Source organism: Lutzomyia longipalpis, chromosome 1 (assembly GCF_024334085.1).
Source record: "Lutzomyia longipalpis isolate SR_M1_2022 chromosome 1, ASM2433408v1".
Lineage (NCBI taxonomy): Eukaryota > Metazoa > Arthropoda > Insecta > Diptera > Psychodidae > Lutzomyia > Lutzomyia longipalpis.
In genome coordinates this window covers 10,369,704-10,396,001 of record NC_074707.1, presented here as the reverse complement: position 1 = coordinate 10,396,001, position 26,298 = coordinate 10,369,704, and the positions used below count along the sequence as shown (strand labels likewise).

The following is a 26,298-nucleotide window of genomic DNA, read 5'->3' as shown; positions in this document are numbered from 1 at the left end:
AAATCCTTTAACAAAATGCATTTTGTATGATAAAGTAAATCACTAATTTTATTAAGCTTTAAAACTTCCGGTTTTATGTACAAAGGAGTAATTTGGGCAAATTAAAAAGTAATGAAAAAATAATTCATCGACATCAATTTAAAAGTCAATTTAATATTAATTTAATTGAAACCCATTAACTGATCAGCCCATAATTGAGTTTAAATGAACGACGAATTGATATCACTACTATTTTTTCAAATTAAATACGACACACATATTTAATTATTAAATATTAAATTAATTTATTGATAAACGAGGTACATTGTCGCTTTGCTCCAATTTACCTCGCCCCGCTTCGCGGGGATTTGTTGCGCTTCGCGCAAATTTTAGAGAGAAAATAAATTGTGATGGTTTAAAGGCAGATTTGGGCCACTTATCGAACCCAAAAGAAAAAATTTGCAAAGAGAAGAAATCAATTTCATACAATACTTTAGGCGCCAAATTCAAAAATTTGCAAAAACTGCATGAAATCTATATGGGGGCTACCTGAAGGGGGGCTTTGGGGAGAACATGAATACGGCCATCTGAAACCGCCTGTTATAAGGGGACTCTGTACCAAATTTCATCGCGATCGGACAAACGGTGTGGATTTGTATAGAAAAGTGGGAACGACGTTCACCAACAAACAGACTTTTCTTTATTATATAGATATTAATGTATGTGGAGTGGACTCAGAAGTAGGAATTTGATCAATAAATCTAATAATTCCAAGAATTGTGATGAATTTCTATCCTCTCAAGATTTCTAATTTAACTAATTTAATAACAAATTAATGCAACTAAACTATCACCAAAGGTAGGTTTGGATTCTCCGTACTACACCCAGCCATATACACACAATTGTCTTGCAAGACACGCAATCAGTTGCTGTTGAGTTGCGTACAACTTCTCCAAGTAAGTTGCACGCAACTGAAGTGAAGAAAGACAAGATAAATATTGATCCTAAATTTATGCGATGGTTTCTTGCCTTTTTTCCCGTCCCTACAATAAATTACACCCCAATTTGATGCTTTAAACAATCTCATGATAATAATCGGCCTCAGAGCAATTCCTCACAATCAATTCCGGAGCCCGGGGGCCCTACAATTGCTTCCCTGATTATCGTCTTATTGCGTTTTTGCGATTCTCCCAATTCACACTCGCCCTTCGGTGGGAATTTTTCATTCCCCTCCCGGTGGAATATCTCTATTTTAAATCGATGATCAATGATATGGAGGCTGAGGATGCGATGTATGGGAAATGGGAAGTAAGTGATGGCGAGGTCGGGAGAAAAACGACCATAGGCAATAAAATGCTTTTGGGTTAAAGCAAAAAGAGAAATCACACTTATTCCTCCCCGAGACCCTTTTGAGTTTAAGAAATATAAACTGTGTGAGAGAAATGTTAAAAGATGCCGCGCATCTCGTGAATTTTTTTTTTGGGAATGAAATGAGGGCGAAATATTTCATCGTGAGTGGGAAAACAAACTGTAATCCCTTAAGTATTAAAATATCGAAATTTTATGCAATTCCTCGTCCACGCTGTGTCTTGGCGTGTGAATTGCCACAAGACGGAAGAATTGGGTTGGGGCGAGATGTTCTATAAGAGGACACCCGCCGAGTTGATGACACAGCCTGGGCTCATGGAACACCATCGTCTTCCGGAAGCGGCGCCCCCAGCTGCGAAATGAGCTCATAAAAGGTGCCACCGCTCGTTGGGTGACTTAAAGAGGCGTCCGGGTGGCTATTTTTCATAAATTACAGACGCTCGTCGTTTATTTAAAATAATTTGATGGCTTCCCCCCTCATACCACCACGTCATTCGCGTTTTATTCCCTCTGTCGCTTCTGCAGTGCCAGCATCTCTCTCCACGGGTTTTTTCTTATTTTGAATTGCTATGTGTGTACATTTTTGTGGACAAACGGGCGTGAGAATTCACCAGTTTGTGGGTGGAGGCAATAAAAGAAATGAAATGCCTTACTTTCACATTCAGAGTTGGGAGGATCCAAGATACAGCATAAGGAATCAAGGACGCTTTTTTGTCTTTTCATATAAAAATACTGCAACATTAAGCATTTATTCAATAAAATAACGTAATAAGCAACTTTTAGTTTCGATTTGATGTTTGTATATAAAATAAAGCTCTTAAAGGCGGTTCTTTTTAAGAGAAAAATATAGGATAATTTTATAGCGCATAAGTAGCTATAATTTAGGTTTCAAAAAGCCAATTTTGGGTGAAATTCACTAGTCAAACAGACTTCAGATTTCTTAAGAAAGACCTAAAATTTCTTAAAATTCTTTAAATTTTATTGAGAATGCTTAAGTTTTCATAAGATTTCTTGAGATTCCTTAAGAAAAAACCAAAAATTTCCTAAGAAAAATTAAGACTTTTACGTTTTAGCTGTGATTCTTTCTTCATTTTTAATGCGAAACTTAAGATTTCTTCAATTTTTTCTGATGGCTTTCGGGCATTAAAATTCATAAAAATCATCAAAAAAATATATTCGTTTAAGAAAACTTAAGAATCTTAATTTTTTTCATAAAAATCTTAAGAAAACCAATGTAAACTTAAGAGATTCTTAATAAAACTTAAAAAACCTTTAAAAAAAACTTAAGTCTTTCTTAAGGAATTTTAAGTCTGTCTAACTAGTGAATTTCACCCTTTGTACAAGAAACTACAGAAGATAAGAAAGTAGAATTGAATGTGCTGCTTGAATTAAATTATAATTAATTAGGTAATCAATTAATTTATAAAAATTAAAACAAATTTAAAAATATTTTTTAAAAGAAATGAATTTTATAATAGTTTGTTAAATAAATTTTTTTACATATTTTTTTTTAAATAAGAAAATGAAATATTTAAAATATTAAAAAGAAATTTTTATCCTTAAGAATCGGTCAATGACCTTTTCAAAGAAAATTTTAAATTCAATAATTGCGTGTTGGCAATTCAATCTATTTTCTAAATCTTCAGTTAGAATTCATTAGCAATTTCCACCACCACATACATAGAAAAAAATTCCATTCTTCCTTTTCAGTCTGAAAATAACAATAAAAGTTTGCTCTGCAATTTTCTACATGGCAATTTGGAAAAGGTAAACTCTTTTACCTGAAATTCTTGTTACGGGGGAAAATGGCAATGTGAATTCCACGAATTAGAGCTAATAGATAGTGTAAATTCACCTCAACGACAATTTTAGGTATAAATTGCTTATCTAATATTGCTAAAGCAAATGGAATTTCACGCAATTATCTTCATCCCCAACCTAGATAAATTTCACTTTATCCCCATCGCCATTGTTTCCCCTTGTGGGGGTGGGGTGGGCTATCCATGAGTACGCTGGCTCAGTATAAAATATCATGTAAATGCGAAGTGAGGACGCACACAGTCTGTTAATTTTATGTAATTTTTCTTTCCTACCATATCGCAGTTAATTGCATGCTTTGTGGTATACGCCGTGGCGACGCAGGTGAACGATTGCGTGATCGTTTGCATGGATTTTCTTTGCACAAAATGTCTTAAAATATGCGATAAAAGGAAAACCACGAAGGGGGGAGAGGGAGAAAATTCCTCTGCGGTCAGGAATCACCTTACGGATTTGTCTTGTGCCACATCTGCTGCCTCCACACGGCATATTACGAATTTTTCCACTCTTATATATACCTTCATCATCCCCTATGCGATTTATTCGTATGAGATATTCATTTTGTAGCTCGAGACATTTCAGTGTACTCCTGGGAAGTTTTCTTGTGGAAAAGTTCAACCACACTGATGGGAGTTGAGTGAAGACAATATTTTGTACTTAAGGAGAATATAAACCCTGTCTGTTTCCCTGATAATTTTATCTGTTGATTGTATTGCACCGTACCACAATGCACTATTGATGTCCCTTGAGGCATGATATAGTCCAAAAGACATTGCAATGCTATATGGAATTTTCAAAATCCCCAAGGACATTTACTCTGTCAATTTTACAAGACAAAGTAAAGGAATTGCATTTGGGAGAATTCTATTTATTGTTTAGGTACGTCATGAAAGACCATCTTTTGGGTATATACGGAAAAATCATAAAGAAAACATAATCATGTGATTTTTATATTTTAAGAGGAAAATTCAAACAAGAGAATCGAGGAAATATAGTGAATAGTTGATTTTCTATTATAGGAGAGAGTCTCCGCAATACGAAACAGTTATTATATGTATCCGTACCTGGGAAAATGAAATATTGAAATATATTCCAGGAAACAGACACATTCATGAAAATTTAATGACTTCTGTGCTTTTCTCCCCTTCTATGTGATCACAGCAATGGCGAAAAAGCTCAACTATTAACCTGCTTTCCGTGCGGAGAAATAAAAGTTCAAATAAAAAAGTATATATTTCTATATTCCATGTCGCAAGGAATATGTAATTAAAATCTAAGCATAGAAAGGGTTTTATTGGGTGAGTACTGAGCATTAATACTTTGTGAGACAAGGAAGGATTTTCTCAATTAAAACTTGTAAAAATTATTTATATTTTTGTAATAAAATAATCTATATAATAAAGAAAGGTCTGTTTGTTGGTGAACGTCGTTCCCACTTTTCTATACAAATCCACACCGTTTGACCGATCGCGATGAAATTTGGTAGAGGCCCCATATATTAGGCGGTTTCAGATGGCCGTATTCATTCCCCCCCCCCAAAGTTCCCCTTCAGGTAGCTCCCATATAAAAGTCATTTTGCGAATTTTCGAATTTGGCGCCTGAAGTGTTGTATGGAAATGATTTCTTCATAGTATAACGTTATACATTCATTGTATAACCGTTATACATTCATCGTATAACGTTATACATTCATTGTATAACGTTATGCATACATTGTATAACAGTTATACATTCATCGTATAATGTTATACATTCATTGTATAACGTTATACATTCAATGTTACACAATGAATGTATAACTGTTATACAATGAATGTATAACGGTTATACAATGTCTGCATAACGTTATACATTCATTGTATAACAGTTATATATTCATAGTATAACGTTATGCACAGTTATACATTCATTGTATAACCGTTATACATTCATCGTATAACGTTATACATTCATTGTATAACGTTATGCATACATTGTATAACAGTTATACATTCATCGTATAATGTTATACATTCATTGTATAACGTTATACATTCAATGTTACACAATGAATGTATAACTGTTATACAATGAATGTATAACGGTTATACAATGTCTGCATAACGTTATACATTCATTGTATAACAGTTATATATTCATAGTATAACGTTATGCACAGTTATACATTCATTGTATAACCGTTATACATTCATAGTATAACAGTTATACATTCATAGTATAACGTTACACATTCATTGTACAACGTTATACATTCATTGTTAGGAATGAAAAATCCTATAAGAAAAATCTATCTGGAAAATTTCCTAGCTTTTTGGGAAACTTGTAGATTAAGATTTCAGTTAATTGACTTAATTAGCCCCCCTTCTCCTTATGCAATAAAATAATTTAATTACACAAGAAAGATTATTTCATCTTTTTGCTCTTTTTGCAAGAAGAGTTTTCCTGCCATAGGGAAGATTGATGCTAAAATTTCAGATATGGATTCTATAAAGAAAACTTAAAATATCATATTTTCCAACGAGATAGAATAAAGGAAAAATCATTTCCATTTCTTGCCATAATAACTGTTTCTTCAAGCACTTTGCTGTGGGAAAATATGTCATTTTTAGTTTTTCTCCGGCTTCTCCTGATATCTTAAAAGATATAAAAGAAAATCAATTTTTAAGTATTGAAAAATCCCTTAAAAACCTTGAAAATTCTTCAACATTCTTCCTCTGTTTAGCCAATATTTGCTCACAACGTTGAGGCGATGTTACTAATCTTTGCATAATACTTCTTAAACATTTACCAAACATGCTGTACAATGTTTGGTCAAACATTTTCCCAACTTTAGCACGAAATCATCTTTAGTATAGTTTATGAAAATCATTAGTTCACGTAACAAACAAATTTTAATTTAATAAATCATTTCAATTAAAGATATTAATGAACACCTTCCTATAAAGTTATTAGGTCAATATTTTTTCATGCAAACACTATTGTGTTTTTAAGGTGAAAACTTACCATGGGCTTTGGAGTTGAAAAACGACGTTCACCCTCGCTGGTTTCTTTATTGCTTCCGTAAGGCAATTCCATGATGAAAAATCGCTGAAGAATGCAAAAAGGGCCGGGTATGGTTGAATTGTGGTTAAGGGTGGGTCTCCCGTGATAAATTATCAGCAATTCCCGTGCGATAGCAACACTGAAGACACATTCAATTGACCGTACATGGGTAAACATTGACTTTGGTGCAGAACAGCGAAAAGTCACCCCATGCCCGGGGTACCCACGCAATGGAATCCATTCCAGATCGATCCATCATTAAATCGCAGCCACGAATCAGTGAGAACGAGGGGGGTACACGACGATATGGCATGAATCACGGCACCAAACATGGGCCACTTTTGTGTAGATTGAGCATGGATAAATCATACTTGTGTACACATAAGTCAGGGGTGGAGGTCGCGTGGGAAGAAATGCCATCATATCGAGACAACTTTCCACAAACCAAAGCAAAGGAAAATGTTTGAAGAAGAGGCATTGAGAGCTCCGCCAGTACGAGGGGAAATTGGAAACCATAATAGCTTCCCTTTTTCTTATCGATTGGCAATTATGTGTGTCGATTTATGAGCTTCATCCCACCACAAATGATCCATACAGCATCACAACACCGCACCTACCCCCCCGTTCCGGCACACTCTCACCCCCAACGCTCTCTCCCCCTTTCCCCATTGGCTAAATGCACGGAAATTGTGAAAATTTCTACCTGTTTAGCAGCAAATTAATAACAATTAATGTGACAGCAGTGTGGTGCTGTTTTTCTTTCTCTCTACGTGATCCAGAAGAAATTCCTTTGCATTTTTTTCTCATTTTTTATTAGTTTTTCCTTCATGACGTTTTTTTTTATACAAATTCACGATGATATAGGTACAATGAGTCAGCTGAAAAATACTTAATTAAAGGAATATTATTCTCATTATACAAATAAGGGGTGGTGGTTTTACCTTCATCTTTTTTGCTTCTCTTTCCTAAACTCGTGATTACAGAAATTCTAGTGAATTGTATGCCAAGTTTATATATCTGTCTTAAATCTTAATAAATCGTGTCATTTTTTTAGTTTATTATTTTAATTAATTAATCCATACAGTGACTTTTTTTATTTACTCATTTTCACGGTTTATTAACCATTTATTTTATACACTATAGCTTTTTTTATTTATTTTGAGAGTGAAGTTTAGGAAACACCTTCTGTTGGATCGTATGGAAAAATTGAGGATAAAATAAATTTATTATGTAGCAAAAGTAAAATAAAATCTAAAGCACCACTTTATGGTTGTATGGTTGATTTGGGTTAATTGCTTATAAAAGAAAATGTCGAGGAAATGTCGTCAAAAATAAAATTTATTGGAAAAGTTAAATGTTTAATTCCAATTTATATTATGTGAGAAAAATAATAAATTTTTATCATAGAGAGAGAATAATTTAAGAAAAAAAGAAGATAAACTTTAACCCATTTCCGAAACTTCCTCGATTGTTAATTTTAATGAAAAAGTCAGGCTTAATTCTCAGCCCCAATTAATGTCTTGATTCTAGCACAGATTCAAGAAGCAAAGCTGTATTTATCCACTAAAATTTGTAGGTCATGTACTTTTCTAATTAAAGAAGAAATCAACTTCAGAAAACTCAATTTCTTTTTATATCTCTAAAAATTAGTTTTGTGAATGAAATATTCATTGGAAATGGGTTAATTTAGCCTGGTAAAAGTCTGTATATTGCTATTAAATTAGCTCTCAATGGTGGTGCTAGGAAAACATTTTCTTTCCAAATAAAAAACATTACGAAAAACATTAAAAAAAATATGTAAAAAATGACATTATTCTACTTAAAAAATTATTAATCCTACAATGAAAAATATCTTAAAATTACTTTCATTAAAACTACAGTGTTCTACATATTTTTTTATACTGATATAAGTTTTTTATGGTTTTATCTTTTTAAAATGAAACTTATTTTTATTTATCGCAATAATATTTCACAATATATCTGCCTTTATGGATTGAATGATATTCAAATAAATCCATCAATCGATTTCCACAATTTTACTTCCACCCTTCTTTGACATTTCACCTAAAATAGTACTACCTATTACTTTCTTTTTGGTCATTTTTTACTGTCTCCTTGTCGACGTTTACTGTATGATATTATTTTGTATATAATATATGTATATTAGTAGACAAAAAAGAGGATGAGAAAAGCGTCGACGAAAGAGAGAAAAAATGCTTCCTTACGCAAATTGGGTATAAAAAATATTAGTCATTTGTATCACTCAATTGTACTCACATACAACATGACTCAATTTTCCTCCCCTCGTTGAAAATATTAACCCCTTTTTTTCCTTCTTTCCCTCTCACACTGTACGTTATACAATTTAATGCTAGCACTTATCATATAAATTATGCTCGCTACATTCAAATAGACTTTTTCTTACACTACACAGCTTAAGAAGAGTCATAATCTGTGGTAAATAGCGTAATATTCATTCTTTTGTGTATTGTTCAACCCCTAAATTCCACATTCCCATCCTTCTTCTTCCATATTTTTTCTTGCTATTGTTGCTACTCTCGCACATTATTTTGAATTTATGTATAGAACTGATGTGTCGTCATCGTCACGAAGAATATTAATTTCTTATTTTTAATATAACGAAATAATACGTTATCGCCGGTGTTAATGAATTTTTATTCGTGTTTGCAACATTCTTCCCACCTCAGATGTTTCCTCTATTATTCGCGCCCCCCAAATTGGAATTGTCGGTGCGAGAAATCTCATATTACGAAATTCAATTTGAGAATACTATATGAATGTATTACAAAAGAAATTGTGGGCAATTGAAGCGAAAATCCGACATAAAAGTCCTTCTTTTTTTTCTTCTTCTCCTATGACCAAATTCATGCCTTCACGCCCCTTTACCATTTTCAATGTAATTATTTACAAAGAGAGAGCCCAAATTACTTTCCATTTCTCTGACTACAAATCTATACATATTTTTCTTTTCATCCTCACTCACACACAATTCCCCCGAGATAGGGAAAAATTTACTAAACATGTCCCGCGTGAAATGTTTAATTTATTCCTAATGGTGTTGCGTGTCCTTTTCTTCCTGGTCTTCCTTTCTGGGTGCATGAGGTAAATGATTGAAGGAATTGTTAAAAGGGTTTGGGGAAGTTATGATGAAGAAGAATTTTTGAAATATTCACGAAAGTTTCGGAATCTTTTCTGTAGCTTGAAAGTTTCTTTATTTAACCCAGATTTTCATGACAATTTTTTGTAATAGAAAAGTTATCTAGAATAGTTCTTTCTGAACCAAAATCCTTAAAATTTTACGTCAGAAATTCTTAAACTATTAATTTAATCGGATTCTTTCGGTTTATGTGAAAATAAATATTTATTTTTTATATTACTTTTTATTCAATAAAAGTGAAGAAAGAAAATTTCCCGGGTGTACAAAGGATAAATATGGGTTAAAAAACTATTTTTTTTCCTTAATTTACAGATTCAAATTTTTGGAAAATTTCTCTAAAATAAATTTCTTTCAAAGAAAATCTCTTCGAAATTTCATGAAATTCTTCGAAAAATTCATTCTTTGATCCTTAAACGCATTGCCTTTACTTCAATGGGAAAAAAAAGTCCGGAAAAGTGAAGGGAAACTGTAGACAATTACCCAAGGATGGTGCACCCAATGGAATAATCCCTCCAATACAATCTACACGGAAATTGTCTCTTCTCATCACACCGCATCCCCCATTGAGAATAAGGGGGACGCGGATGGAAAAAAGGATCTTTTAGCAAGAGGAAAAAATCTATTAAAGAATTTCCATTCAATTTGTATCGCCGCGCCCTTTTATCCTCAAACCACATGGTTTAATCGCGTGCCACTTTATTTCACTTTCACACTGGATTCAATTCAATGGAAAATCTTCGATCCCCATAGGATGTGTGGGAGATATGCAAAATATCAATGAAAATCTTCACACCCACACCTTGAATATTTACTACATATAATATTTTCCAGTGAAAAGGAGTCACCCAATATCACGCACTTTCACTTTCATTCACCACAATGAATATGTAATGTCGGTATTATCGTCTACCCGAGTTCTTTACGTCCTTTTGGGACACAAAAAACATTGAAGAGACACCAAAGATCTATAAATAATCGATATTGTTCCACGGGGCATTCACACTTATTGGAAAATTCAATGGTTTTCCGCTTTTCCAACAAGGTCACCATTTTTTTTCTTGTACAGGAAAAATATTCTTTTTTTTTCACAAAATCCAACCTCTAGAATAAAATTCTCAGATTTAGAAAGCAAAGAAGAAAAATCTTTGAATATTTTTCATCCATTTTCATCTCAATAAATTGAATTTTTTATTGATTCAAACTTTGTTTTGAACTTTTAGCTCTCGGTACCTCATTAAATGTTTTTTTTTTCGAAGCCAAATATAAGAAGTAAAAAAAGAAGAAAGTTCTTAGAAAATCGATTAGAAAAACATTTATATGGCTCGCAGTGTTCATTAAAGAGTGTCCAAAAATAAAAACGAATGAACTTTGGGTACAAACCTATAATCCACGTGCTTCTAATTCTTCCTGTACAAGTCATTATGTCTTAACACCTAAAACCACCAGACTTGGGGCGAAGAAGAGTGGTGGGAGTGACTCACCCCACGCATCATGCCTCTAATGATGGATTGAACTGATTGTTATTATTCAATACACAAACATATATATCAGGGAGACACATTAATTATTCTCCAATTAGTACAGTAGTCACAATAAGGCTCCCATCAAATCATCTTTTGTGCACACCTACACAGTGTGTACGTAACTCCAGTCTAAATGGAAAAATTCAATACAATTTCCAAGAATTACTCCGTGGTACAGGGAAAAATGTTTCCTCTATGGTACAACGCATGTGTAAACAATTTTTTTGTTGTTGTAGGTATGTCTACATCGTGGTTCCCATTCACCGAGATAAACAACAATCATGTGAAAGGTTCAAACCATGGAGTGGCCGGAAAAAAGGCTTCACCCCCCCTTCAGAATCCAGTCTGAATGTGAAAACGCCAGACAATTTGGGTCATTCACATTCTAACAATGGATAGATTCAGTTCCACTTTTCCATTTAACCCCCTGATTCACTCTTTTATAACATTGGATGTACTCACTAAAAGGGGTGAGAAAAGTTAGGAACACACACACGCTGACCTGATTCCTCCATCCTCGTTCAGTCCATTAAAGTTTCAATTAAGGGTTGATTCGAAAAATATTTTGAAAGGACGCAGATTGAACAATTAGAACATTTTGAATCGTAAAGTCAAATTATCTCTCTTACAACCAAATAAAAATTTATTTGCTTTTTTATGCCCTTGGGCAAAAAAATCTGTATATATAATTTTTGATAATTTTATACATAAAAAGGGAGGAAAGAGGCAGAAGGGGTATTCATTTAAACACAGAGATTCTGGGAAAATTAATTTTCTCTCTGGTCGAGTGTGACCACGCTGATTTCGAGAATACAAAAAGTCCCAAAGAACAAGACAGAGCTCTCGCTTTTGTCTTCTTAGAATTAGTTTTCTTGGTTTTCTTTTATCGCGGATAATTCTATTGTTCCATAGTTACGTTGACAATTGTTTGACTTCATTCATCCTATTTGATAATAAAAAAAAAACTTTAAAGAACTTCTGTGTTCCAAGGGTCGAAAAGATTCTAAAAGAAAGGAGGAAGTTCGGTGCAGAAAGGAGATTTCTCAGTACCAACTCTGGTAGAAGAAGATAGGAAGGTATAGACTATGTATGGAAATTATTTAAAAGGACTATAATAGATACGAAATAGGTGGTTCCGGTGTTTCTATTAAAGATTTCAGCTTTGGTGAAAAGTCCTTAAAAGGAGTTTAGTCACTATTCTGTGAAAAAATTCCTCATACGAGGGAACAATCAGGATACAAAAAAAAATTTTGTGAAAGAATAAAAAGAGGTTAAAATCGCAAATTAAACTTCCTATTTTCCACTGAGATTACCTAAAAAAAACCGACTAAAATTTGACCTAAAATATAGAGAACTAGTCAACCCGAGCCCCCAATCACGTGTGAGCAAACTCCATTTTAAGCTATAAAAGGGGGGCGTATATTAGTAGGGGGGATGAATAATACGGTACCCCAAAATATTCTAAAAATAAAAAAATCCCGTTATCTGACCCTTCAGCAGGTAGAAAATGGGAAAAAATCAATTTTTCTGTGGGGGCGCTATAAAGGGGGGTTGGGGCGGAATCCCATATAGCGCTTGCAACTCGTATTGACCCCCTCTGCCCCCATTCCAAATTTCATCAAGATCGGCCCAGCCGTTTAGGAGGAGTTCATGTGCCACAAACAAACAAACAAACAAAATTTTCAGCTTTATATATTAAGAAGACGTCACATTTGTGATTTTTATCTCCTTTTAATACATAAGGCAATTTATCTAATGATTCGTAGATAATTTTTCACAAAGAATTGCTGCATCAAAAAATATTTTTAAAAAATCATAATAATGACGTCATTATTCCCATTTTAGAGATAAATTTTAGTTACTTTTCCCCAGCTAATCCACGTGGGAAAGCAAAAGTTCTTAAACGTTTTTTCTTGCCTTTTTTGACCCTCTACAAAACCATGTTCGAATTGTTTCCTTTTGAATGATGAATTTCCCCATAGAACAGTGACTAAACTCCTTTGGCTATCCATATGGTAATGAAACTATTTGAGTAAATTTTCCTTCACCATGAATCACACAAACTATGTACATTGTCTGTATTCTATGTTGGATGAAAATTAGGCTTCCAGCCACCCCCACTACTCTCTTAGACAAAACTAAGGGTTGCTGGTGGTGAAGTTTGGGTAATTATAAATGACATTTTCATGTTTTCCCAGAGAATCATCGCAAATGTGGGTGGTTTTCGGCAAAGGGTGAACTAAGGGGGGATTTTGATATTTTGACAAGACGTGGCGCGTGTGTTTATTGAAAGTGTGTAGTGAGTATACATTTAGATGAACATGTTTGAGAAAATTAATCCAAAGCCACAACATTCAAATAGCAGGAGAGAGAGAGATTTCAAGTCACAACTCCCCAATCCCATTTTCCCACGCAAAATGCCAATTTTCACTCGTCCTTGCGTAGACTACAAGTTTCACTACAACACACGGTGGGTTCAAAGGGAAAATCAGAATCAGACATGGAATTTTCTTTTTCACAAAATGTATCAAGCCGCGAGGGGTGGATTAATTGATGAATTTTCCCCCGACATTCGCAACGCATTCGCACTGACAGAGAAATTGATTATTTCATTATTTCCATTTTCATCCTCTTATCTCGTAGTCAGAGATTCGCGGCTTATAGCATTTGCCTCTCTTAAGGGACCGCCCCTAAGTGTGTGAGTGAGATAGATGGAATGAGTTAAATTCTATCGTATTTTTTTTAACGTCAGCATCTCTCCTATTCAAAAGCAAAAAGCTCATTTTTCATTCATTCACGAGATATATACCACATCGACTTTTCCTTACGAACTAAATCTCTTATTTTCTATGCTTTTTTCTTATTTCATCCACTGCGCTCCTAATCTCTTCGTCTATGCAAAAATAGAAGGAATTAAAATCTATATATGAAGGGTATACATATCTTTAATCTATTTCATTTTCCTGTCTCTATATGTAACTTAGAACTATGTATAGTGCTATTTCTTTCAGATTATACCTTCTTCTGTTATTCTAGAGAGCTCGTAAGTTGGAAAATGATAATACGACCTGTAATTTTTTGAATCGATTTGAATTTGAAGATTTTGCAATTTTTTTCTGCTAACCTTTGCTCTTTGATTTTCTGCCCAAATACCAAAATTCAGCATTTTAAGCCAAATCATTCTACAATTTCCTTAATCAAGGAAAATTCTTTTGAAACTTCAGAGCATATTATCACTTTCCAAATCCATTTCACTTTAATATTGAAATAAATTTAATTACAATGACACATGTATTTCGATTTTTTTTGGTGTTTTATGTGTGTTGAAATGCATTTTAAAAAATTTTCCTTGTGTTTCCACCTGTTTTCCATTTCATTTTAGTGTTTTATAAAAATAATTAATCACTTCATCCCTCACACAAATTATGATTATTTTATCGTATTATAGTGTTGTGAAAGTTTCTTTTTCTTTTGGCATTATCGCACATCCAAGTTTACCTTTCGTGCTTATAGTGACAAAAAGCACCATGAAGATGAGGAAGGAATAGATAGAGTCATAGGATATAGAGAAAAATCGATTTTTCATGATGCGAGCGGGAAGAGTTGAGGATTGGTTTTTTTTCTCTTGTGGGAACATAATCGGATTTCCCACGGAAAAGTGTCTCCATGGTTAGAGGAGAAGATACAGGAGAGGGGGATGATGAAATAAATTAAGCCTATCTACTGACCACCTTATAGCGATTGACTATGTACAAAGGAGAGCTTGCTGAAGGAACTCACCTTGGCCGTTGAGGCTCAAGGATGAAAAGTTGCCACGTGGCCGGAATTAGCACAGAATGGCCACAATGAGCGTCTGCATGGCAAAAAGTGATACAGCCATGAGTTTCCAGGAGGATGCACTCGAATACAGTCCCATGTCTACCATTCCGATGGATTCACGTGACATTGGAACCTCTGTTGGGTCACTCAACTCTTCGGGGCAGGGTAGATTTTCAGCACCAAAACGAAGAAGTTGCACCTTCTGCCCATCGTCGAATACATCACGGTGATCCAAGACAAAGGTATCATCTTGATTATCGTACCCAGCATCGTCGTAGTAATCACCTGGAACCCGGTCGTTCTTCTCCTTAACGGCATTCGTGAAGATTTCCTCAGGTACGCTATTCCTATCGTACAGCACACACTCCACATCCTGAAGACTCCGTCGTAGTTCATCATTCTGTGTGCGATTCTTCAGCTCAAAAATCCACAGCAAACGGCAGTCACAGGTAAATCGGTTATCTAGTGGAGGAAAAGACAAAAGAAATGCTCACAAACTCCATTTCATTTAACTTTTAATTCCACACCCTCAAGAACCATTTAGAGCAAAAAGTCAAAGTTCATTGAATCCCATCTGAATGGTTTTGTACGTGAATCTGTATTGTTGGTGAATGAGAACAATACCAGGGAGAAAATGTTGCTTTCAACATAAATTCTCATAATCCATTGCAATCGTTTATGCTTCAAGTGATGTCATTAAGTTCATACACAGAGTATAATAATAATATTTCAGCTTTAAAAACAATTCATATAAAATTATGTGAAATGAAATTGATGTTTTTCATGCCAAAAATCCATTTTTCGCTGAATTTATTCGATTTTCATTGTGTCTAAAGAAAAGTTCAGCTGCAGAGAGAGAGCCAAAAAAGAAATGTCACTGTGTTCTAGGAGCTAATTCTGGCAAAAATATTTTCTTTTCTTTTCTTACAATTCGTGAGTTATAAGGTTTTTTGGCATTCTCACAAAAAAAACTTATAAATTTGTAAGATCTAAAAAGTTTCACAGTTCAACTTTTAGACCACGTCGCGAGAAACATTTTTGCTATAATAGAAAAGAAAAGATTTTGGTATTCCGGCCGAATTTTTTCTTATAACTTGTAAGAAAATCTTACAAAATCATATGATTTATAAGGTCCTGCCGAGGTGCTTTTTCAATCTTTTTGTGAATTTTGTGACCGCTAAAGCATGATTCATCGTCATGATAGGCAGCAATTAACTACTTTGACAGATATTTTACATGAATCTGAGTGTTTGGAATTGTTTTTTAACAAAAAATATTGTGAAATATGTGGAAAAACTCTGACCATTTTTTGTGAATTATGCCAATGAATGTCAATACTTTCCAGAGACTTGGCCTTGAGGAAGATGATTAGATTATGCATTCACACAGGCTGCATTGAAAGATATTTAGTGTAGAATTAAAAGCAAAAAGTTAGAGTACCTATGGAAAGATGTTTTATTTAAGAATATTCTAGATTCGTGACATGGCCATTCTGTCGAGCTGGTACCTCCAATTTCTATTCTTTCACAAATGCTTCCAGCATCCCCGGATGGGATTCTGCTTATTAAACAACCATTTTATGCTGCCTGAGAGTTGTCCGGGTATCTCTTCCCGGAATCCGTGGATGCCAACAGATGTTCAAAAGTTCCAGATGATTCATTTTTTTCGATTTTTTCCCATCACAATCTAAATAAAAAAATTTAAAAAAAACTCTTTATCATGTAAAATGCAAAAATACTTTAATAGGGTTAAATTTTTACCAAAAATCCCGAATAATCCATTGTGTTTTGTTGATAAATTCACTTACTTTAAATTCATTTTATTTGTTTACATTAACTTTTTTCACTTCGTCTATTTTCGGTTTCACTTCGTTTTTCAACGTAAACAGCGACATCTGTTTTCGACTTCCAGTTTCGGAGGTCTGTTACTATAAAATAGTGAAAAAGAAATTTTTGCTGGAACAGCAAACCTTACAAAATCCCTTGTAAGACGAAATAAATAGAAAACAAATGTCCCTTTTCAATAAATTTCCTGTAATAAAGTTCGATCCGAATTAATTTTATTTATTTTCTCAATGTCAAACGTCACAAATAGCGACATCTAGTTACGTTTTGCTGTTTTGAGGGGAATGTTCTAAAAAGGTGCTATAAAAGATTTTTTTGCTGGAATACCAAATCTTACAAAATCCCTTGTAAGACGAAATAGATAGAAAAGAAAATATTTTTGTGAGAATAAGCTCCTAATTTATAGTCATGCACCCCTTTTGTATTGATCAGTGATTTATTCGTGCGTAAAATCTGTGACTTAAACACCATCTCCCTTTAATTTTGGGAAACGCGCCAAGACTTGGGGGACGCGCGAAGGATTAATTGAAGAGAAAAGCGAAATGCAAATATTATGTACAGGAGAATAAGCAGAGACAACAAAAATGTCGGAAAATACGCGATGGGGTATTTCCACTAATGAGATCGCAGACGTGTACATAGCAACGATATATTGCTCTCCATCCAATTCATTTTCCCGCCCTCTTTTACCCTTTTATTTTGATTCTCTCGCCTTTTTTTCCACGCCACATCCGCCCCTTGCAGGGTTTTCTCCTGCACCAAAATGAGGTTTCCCATTTCCTGCGTGCCCCACAAGAGGCACAGCGGAAAGCAATCCCCCTTCATCCCCAATGGTAACACCGTGAAAATAAACTGAGAAAAACCAGAATGAGAATAATTTTCCAAAATAATATGAATAATATTTTCTTCCGACATTTTCCAAGGATGATTCACTTTTCCCCCACCCACTGAGGTGTGCACAATGAGAGGAAGTACAAATGGACACCAAATGCGCACCCCCGGAGCAATGGGCTACAAGGAGAAAAAGTAAAGCAACTTCTTTGATTGAATTAGAACACGCTTTTGCAACTTTTAATTAGCCTTAAATTTATGAGATTGAGAGAATCGCAAGCTGAAGCGCGAGCACGGGGAAGACAAAAGACGACATTTTATGCCACCCCATCACACTTTGGAGGGGTTGTGATGTCATGGGGAAGAGGTGAAATGAAGACACCATGAGTTTCATGTATACACAGCACTTTACTCGCGCTCGAGGACTTCATACTATACACATAGCACCCGTTTCAGGGCCACACAGTAGCACCCCCAAGCAGCTAATTACCGTCTACGAAACAACGAAGCCATGGCGCAAACATTGAGACAGACTTTTCACAATGTCACACAACTTGATTGACTGATCTTCCGGCATAAATTTCATGCCACTTGTTTCCATCCAACTCCCCTCTCAGGAACACAAGTGAAAAACAAAATAATTATTATGAAATTTAACAAACTGCAAATGAACTCTTTTTCACCCTCATCTGCACTTGCAATTTTCTCCTTCAACGTTGCTTCGTGACTTTTTTCCCTTCTGACGAGATAGTTTATGCATAAGCTCCTTATGGAGTTGGAGATATTCTCAATTAAAAAATTAAAATCAAATAAAAAGACTAATTAGGGAATGGAATTAATTATTCCAGAGCACAAATCGTAAATATAATTATTTGAATTGATTGATTTGTAAGCGACGTGGGATCAGCGTTGAAAATTGAGTTGGGAAAAACCCCAAACTCGCCGGTAGCGTCGCGTAATAATTATTAATAATTATTTGACCTATACTATGTTATGTAGGTAGGTAGGTTAATTATAAGGATTGAGGAACAAATAAATTTATTTTTTTTAATTTGAATTTATAAAAAAAAACAAACCTGTATGTATGTAGAATAGTTTATTTAATTGGTAAAGAGGTTGATGGTACATGAGGTGATTTTTCTTTCGTCACAATTTTTCACGGCTTCTCTTTGCACTTGTCGTCTATTCTCTCTGATGTTCGCACACACTCTACTACGATTTTGCATCCAAATTCTAATATTCCCACATTCGGCCATCCTACACTAATCATCCGTCCTCGGATGATCCCATCACAGTCCAGTTACGTCGCCATGTCGTCATCTTTGTAGCTCAATCCGTCTTCCCATCATTTCGTCTTGATTTTGCTGTTGACCTCCCGATAGTCAAAATACAACACTCTCGGTCCACTGCTATTCTCTGGCATCTCGTTCAAGACATCTTCCAAGACTTCCAGGTCAACAATCTCAATTCTTCTCCTGCTCGTCTCAACAACAAATTCCAATTTTCCATGATCACTCATAACTTCCTTGGCATCTTTGTCCTCGTTGATCGCCTCATCAAATTGATCCTCGTTGATCTTTTCATCCTGCTCCTCGTTCATCAAATTCTCCTCTGAACTCATCACAGGGCTTGCAATCTCTTGGATTTCCACTTTTTCAGACTTCTCAACAACTTCTTCAAATGCATCCACAAGAGATTCATCTCCAACTTCCGCAAGTTGCTCATCATTTTCACCAACTTCTTCTGGGGCTTCATCATCATCAAATTCTTCAAATTCCTCATCATCTTTCTCAAAATCATCATCTTTAGATTCAACAAACTCTTCAGCTGCTTCTTTATCGCCAGATTCACCATCTTCATAATTCTTTTGAATTTCCACAACGATCTCATCTACTACTTCACATACCTCATCGTCTGATTCCTCTTCATCATCATCGTCTACCTCAGAACTTTCGTCTTCATCCTCAGAATCATCTTCATCTTCATCTTCGGGCTCATCATCCTCTTCGTCAGAATAATCATACTCTTCTTCTTCATCGTCACTAAGCACTGCACAACTTTCCTCGCGTTTAAACTCCTCCACAAGTCCTTTCTTCAATGCTCTCCAGTTGGTCAGACCTCTCGTACAACTCAAGAACATCCTTGCCGTACTCTTCATCAACTTCCGGCAGTACACAAATTTCTGTATCTTGTCCCATCGCTGCTTCTTTGCCAAATTCTCAAACTTCTGCAGCCACTCACCAAAATTCTCATGGCGTTCACCATTAAATGATCCCACAGCGTCTTCAATATCGTCAAATGTTAACGTCTTCACCATCTCGATGCGTCTCTTCAGCGTCTAAGATCTTGAGCTGGTGAAATTCTTCCTTCAGCGTCTCGGCGTCTATCGTCTCAGCGTCTCAATCTTCCAGAAGAATTTCCGTCGTGTGCTCATTCACTCCTCTCACTTCACAGCACCTCTATCTACCTATCAGAGCCTCTATCCCGGTTGAGCCCCCAAAATTGTAGAATAGTTTATTTAATTGGTAAAGAGGTTGATGGTACATGAGGTGATTTTTCTTTCGTCACAATTTTTCACGGCTTCTCTTTGCACTTGTCGTCTATTCTCTCTGATGTTCGCACACACTCTACTACGATTTTGCATCCAAATTCTAATATTCCCACATGTATAGTCATATTTCATGAAAATGTATTTTTCTTTGGACATTAATAAATGAAAATATGAAAAATTTGAAATCTTGAAAGGAAAATCTGCAATACTGAGAACTGCAAATTAAGATTTTAACACTTGAAAACTTTAATATGTTATTTTAAAAACAAATTCAAGAGAATAAATTATTTAATCTTCTAATGTTCTATTATCCTGATAATGTTCTATTAATCTCCTCCATCCTCAAAGCAAAACTCAACTCAAGAGGAAAACACTTCACAGAATTGTGAACAACACGACATTTTCATGTCTAGAGGTTAAATGCAACTTGTGATGACTCGAAAAGGAGTACCACTGAATTGTAGAAATTAATTTCAACTTTATACTCTCCGTTTTAACTATTTCAACAAGATAAACATGCGGTTTCAATATTCACATTTCCATCCTGAGTTCTTAGTTTCACTACACACCTCCCGCACAGTTCATTATCCTTGGGAATTTTCATTGCACACCATTGTGCATAAATAAAGTTTTGAAGAATATCGTCTTCACTTTTGGACGTGAACAGAATATCTGATTTATTTTGAATTTTATATACAAAAGAATAAAAAAGATTTGCGATAAATAACTTGAAGATTTTATTTATCTGTTAGAAGAATTTTCTAGAGGTAGGTTCTGCGCTAATTAAAAGAAAAGCTACCTATTTCAAATTATGACTTAAATAATTGCTAATTCGCACTCTAATGACTAATTGGGACTCAAAAATAATCTATTATTGAATTTTGAACTAAAAAAATTATAAATGAAATTAAATTGTAAACCTAGTTAACGTTTATTGTAAAAAAAAAAGTTCCAAATAAATAAACTATCTACAGAAAATAAAATAAATGTTTTGTGCACATTAAACGCTTTTTGCGTGCGTCTCAATTAAAGGTTTAAGTGCAATTTAGGAAATGTTTTGAGTGACATTTAAGTTTTTTGAATTCAAACTCTTTTATTCACTCTTTTTATTGAAAATATGTTGAGAATATGAGCCACATTGTGAGATAAAACGAATAATTTCCATCACGTCACAAAGTTTTTCCGTTAAATCAATTGAATGCTTTTATCATGGTAGCATCAATCACGATGGAATGCGAAAAAATGCAAGTCAAATAACAATTTCCTGAATTTGCATAGAAAAATATGGGAAACTTTCTTTTCACCACCACCACCCATTGGAAGGCTAAACTGTGATAAACTTTTCCAAGAACAAAGAGGCTAAATCTCCATGATGAACATTATGCAAAGCACTTGGTTGAAAAGTTTTCCGTGGGATTTTTTCTTCTTTGAAAATTGTGTAGAAGAAGAAAAATCTGGCACACAATGTGACGAAATCATTAATTAGCAATTATTTTTTTATTCACTCTGGAGGAGATAAATGAGAAAATAAAGTCTGGTGAGGATCTTTTTGTCTGTGTATTGTCCTTTTTTCCGGAAGAGGCTACAACTATATACATACTTCTTCCTCTTTTTTCCCTTTTTTATCACAGAAGAATCTTGTAAATATTCTAGGAGAAAGATCCTCACAGTAAGATAGGGAATTTTATGTTTTTTTCTTTCTTCTCTTCATCTGTTATTCAATGCTGAAAAACGGGAGAAGAAGTAGAATGAAATTTGTACTTCGTCTTTCAACAATTTACAAATTTTCCCCTATCAAATGCTATAAGGAAAAGTAATAGTTTCCCAAGGGTGTAATTGAAGTGGAGCATCGAATTTTTCAGCGAAATATTCCTGGGGAATTTCCACCTTGCTGTGGTGGTGGAGGGTGGATTGAGATTTGAAAATGACAGGATGGTGAAGGGGATTTATGAAAAATCCTCATTCAGTGAAATGTTGAAAAGCTTTTTGAGAGTTTTCTTCTGACAGAACAGAGCCAAAATCGATTTCATGAGTCGCCAATCTTCCCATCATGCGCTTTATTTATTTTGTCTTTATTCTTATGAAACTTTTCTGCATGATTTCATCCTCGTAGCTCGCTGTTAACATCAACCCACCCCCCGCACCGCCCACCCACATAGCTAAGCGCTAGAACAATCCATCGCGTAAGCATGGCGGGAGAAAAGGGGCTACTTACAGCAACATCATACTTATATACTTGATGGAAAAATCCTCAAATCAGTATTCAAAGCTCAAAACTGCATAAAGTGCATAATTTTGAATTACTATTTTATTCATCAATAAAAATAAGAATTAGAATTTTTGTACGAGTCTTTAAATAAAAATTAAAACGTGGTAATTTGTACAAAATGAATACCCCCCAATAAAGCAGGGCGAATCGAACAGTGACGAGGTTGACACCAAAAAAAGTCATTACCAGACATAAATTCTAATGGCATCAATATAAGTCTTTCCGTGACACATGCTGAACCGTAGAGCATCCACGTAAATCTCTGTGGTGATATCTCTCGTTGGCGAGCATCGAATTTCGCGATGGTATGTGCAATATGGGCAGAAGAGACGAAGAGAAAGGAAGCAGAAATAAGGGTCCACAGTGAGGGGAAAGCAACCAACCCCCTGGAGCATTTTTATCGCAACAACGTGTACCCCGCAGGTATACACTAAGATGCTATCTCGAACGATAAACAGACGGCCTAACGATCCATTCCGGATGTTCACCTCCAGCAACAGTCAATTTTCGTGTCGTCGCCACGGCATGCGAATTGATGGTGTTCCATAGGCTCACCGTAGCTCTCATTTTGTTTACGAGAGAAAAGGAAAATTTCATGGAATTTTCACAACCTCTGACCTACGAGTACCATTTATCTTTTCCACGTTTTCCACCAATTTCCACCCCCACACGGAGTGGACGCGCTCAATCGATCGATTTCTGGGAGATTTGCATCTCAAAGAAAAGTTTCCTAATTTTCATAATGGAAGCCTTTTGCAATTTAGCCAGCGTACACAGGAAAATTCTCGTATTGCTGCGAAGCGATGAATTTTACAAAATCCCATCATCCCTCTATTTATTCACCACAAAACTGTTTCTTCACATTTTCACACCGTAAATTGGAAAGCTATATGATCCATTCGAAAGGCGTCCCCATACTTGAGTAATTTGCATGTAATATCTTATTAATGTGCAAATTTTTTGAAAATTCGCTTCAAGAATTTTGACTGTTTATAGCTTGCAATTTACATACACGAAACAGAAGCCATAGGGGATGTTTGATGATCTTATTATGTAATTTGTAAAGTAGGTAATGTAATAAGTTGTTCCTGAAGTTCCATACTTCAAAAACAGGTTAGTTTAATTCAAACTTTGGGGTAGATTTTGATAAAAATTATTTCTTTTCTTTTCTTACAATTCGTCAGTTATAAGATTTTTGGTATTCCATAGATTTTTACATTTTGTTTCACCTTAAATCATATTTTTGAAAGAAAATTTCAGGCCTCTTCAGAGATCTTTTTGACTATTTTCCTGAACAAAAAATTCTTTGTTTTTTTTTTTTTAGAACGACAAGAGAACGATTTAAAAACACCCATCTGTTAAAGCAACTTTTCACTTGTTAGAAAATAAAAGAAAAGATTTTATCAGAATCTACCCTTGAATCTACCCCATTTGTTCGAAATTTCTTTTTAAGGGGCTTAAGAATTTTAATTATATCTCTAAAATAATTTTATTTAAGAAATAGAATAAAAATATTTATTTATTAAATTTTTTTACAAAAAAAATTTTCAAATCAAAAAAATTTTTACAAAAAATTTTCCCAAATTTTCATTAACATTGAATATCCTTTAACTTTGCTTAAATTTTCTTTAACATAATCAATATTCAATAAACTCATTGAACCCTTAATTTGGTTTGATTTTCTTCTTGGAAAATTGTTTGTAGGTCCTTTTAGTAATATTATGTATATCTTTCCGGGAAAATTAGCTACAGTGACGGTATAATTTATACCTGAAAAACAAATCATTAAGCCCTTCAATCCTGCCCCTGATCTTGCCCTTTATAGTTTCAATATTTGGAAAAGAAACATTGCAATATTTCAAATAATATTCCCTTGGATAAACCTTAATTCATCTAGAGAGCGAATACAAATAATAAAAAAGTATTACAACAATAAATGTTCTGGTTGAATGTAAGACCGAGAACCTTAAGCGAAGTACATATAGAAGGGAAAAAATGATCACGGCAATTTGGGGATGGGAATTCACTTCCGTGCAGGGGGGTAGAAAAAAAAACATACAATCAGATAGAGTATCAGATTGCGGGGCAAATGCTGAGCGAAAAGGTTCCCCTGGGGATGAGCCAATTAAAATTATAAAATACATTTGCAACCCCTAACAAAATATTCTGCGGCATTTTTATCTGGAAAATCCCCAATTCTCCCCGCATCCGCCGCTGAATTACCATCCCCGTGTAGCATTGTTATTGTTTAAACATTTAACACACCACTTGATACTGTGTAAACATTCTCTCACTCTCAAAATGTGGAAATATTATTTCATCCCCAACCCTATTTGCCGATGCTTTTGCTATACTACCCGAACCGGACATCCCCTTGTCGTGCGGAGTGGGCACTCTTCTATTTACTGCCTGCAAGGTGAAGCTCTCACCCATAAATGGAATTGTCTGGCTGCCCTCAATTAATGTCCACCCCAACTCCTCCATTTCACACATTCTCCCCCCAAACGCTGCCCCTGTACATCAGTAACCACCCTCAACCATTTTACACCATCAACACTCCATTCTCTTGCACTCTCAGGCAGCTTTTTTTTTATTTTAAATGTTCTGTGTGTCGCCATGAGCAGCTTGTGAATGCGACACTGCAATTTTTCATCGTTGCGTGCAAACAATGGGATTCAATTAAAATGGACACGCCGGGGTGGACGGAGGGTCATGAAAGAGGGACAGAGGGGGGGAATTGACTCACCAGAAATTCCCAGAACACTGTCATCCTTCAGCAGGTTGTCCCAGATGGGGAGGAAGTTGTTATAAGTGAGTGTCTCCAGTTGATTGTCATTCAAGTAGAGAGACTTGAGGGCTGGTACGACAATGAAGATACCCTTCTCCAATGTCACCAAACGATTGTGTCGCAAGTTGAGCCGTTTGAGGTTATTCAAACCATCGAAAGCTCTCTCGGAGATTTTCTGTGAAAATTTTAAGAGAAAATTTTCCAGAATTAAATTCACAAGAGATTACAATCGAAAATTCTTGTAAACTTCATAAAATGTTTAATTAAAGTTTTTAAAACTTTTCCAAAAAGATGAATTCCATTTGAGGAAATTTTACTTTTTTCAAAGAATAAAATTCAAGAAAAGAAAAATGTGAATAAGAGAAATTCTTAGTTAAAGTTCTTAAATATGATAAAAGCTTCTTACATCAATGCGATTGCTGTCCAGATACAATTCTTCCAAGCTCCATAGTTCAGCAAAGACGGTGTCACCCAAAAAGTTAATATTGTTCCCCGAAAGGCTGAGAACATTGAGATTTCCGAGTCCCTTGAACACCTCCCGGCTGAGGATGGTGATTAAGTTGTTCTGCAAATAGAGCTCAGCCAGCTTACTCAGGTGGATAAACACCTCATCGTGGAGACTTGTGATGTTATTGTAGCCCAGGAGCAATCTTTCGAGATTTGGAAGATTGCTAAAAGCATGCCGGTCGATTTCTACAATTTGATTGAATTTCAGATTGATTTCCAAGAGGGCTGGATGATGAGCAAATGCATGTCGCCTAAGTACAACCACAGAGCAATTATTGAATTCCACCCGCGTGAGGTGACTCCTATTTGCCAGAGCATAGCTCCCAATTTCCGGAACTTGAGCATACTGTATGGAAAAGTCCGTGAGATTTGGCAGATGGTGGACAATCTCCGTTGGGATAAATGTGAGATTTCCGGGTTTGTAGACACTAAACTTGAGCACCTCAATGGAGGTATGGGGGTAGAAAGCACCCCAGATGGGGTCTTTGCGTGGGACGTCCGGATTGAAAATCCAACAATCGGCCACGAGGACTTCGCTACTATTCCCATGGGTGCAGTGGCACACCAACTTCATGTGGGGGATCTTCTCACAGAGATTCACACTGGCTGCGGTGGATGGTGGCGAGAAGAGGTGTGGCCTCTGGCGCTTTGAATCCCTATCTCTGTATTTGCCTTCAATCAAACACGCACCAACGATCAAAATGACCACCAGGCTCCTCCAACTCCGCATTTTGATTCTAGAAAATAGAGAATAGAAAGGATACTGAATCCAACATGTATG

General features: G+C 35.2%; 1 protein-coding gene across 1 annotated transcript in view; it reads right to left on the bottom strand.

The window, feature by feature from the left end:
- Positions 1 to 14,284: 14,284 nt before the first annotated feature.
- LOC129789692 (connectin-like) overlaps positions 14,285 to 26,298 on the bottom strand; it is a 112,617-nt gene continuing 100,603 nt past the window's right edge. Inside the window, exons 4-6 of the mRNA XM_055826698.1 lie at positions 25,417 to 26,254; positions 24,969 to 25,185; positions 14,285 to 15,189 (exon numbers count right to left, since the gene is read on the bottom strand). Of these exons, the coding sequence (XP_055682673.1) occupies positions 14,735 to 15,189; positions 24,969 to 25,185; positions 25,417 to 26,247 (1,503 nt within the window). The 5' untranslated portion in view covers positions 26,248 to 26,254 and the 3' untranslated portion in view covers positions 14,285 to 14,734. The remainder of the gene's footprint in view (positions 15,190 to 24,968; positions 25,186 to 25,416; positions 26,255 to 26,298) is intronic.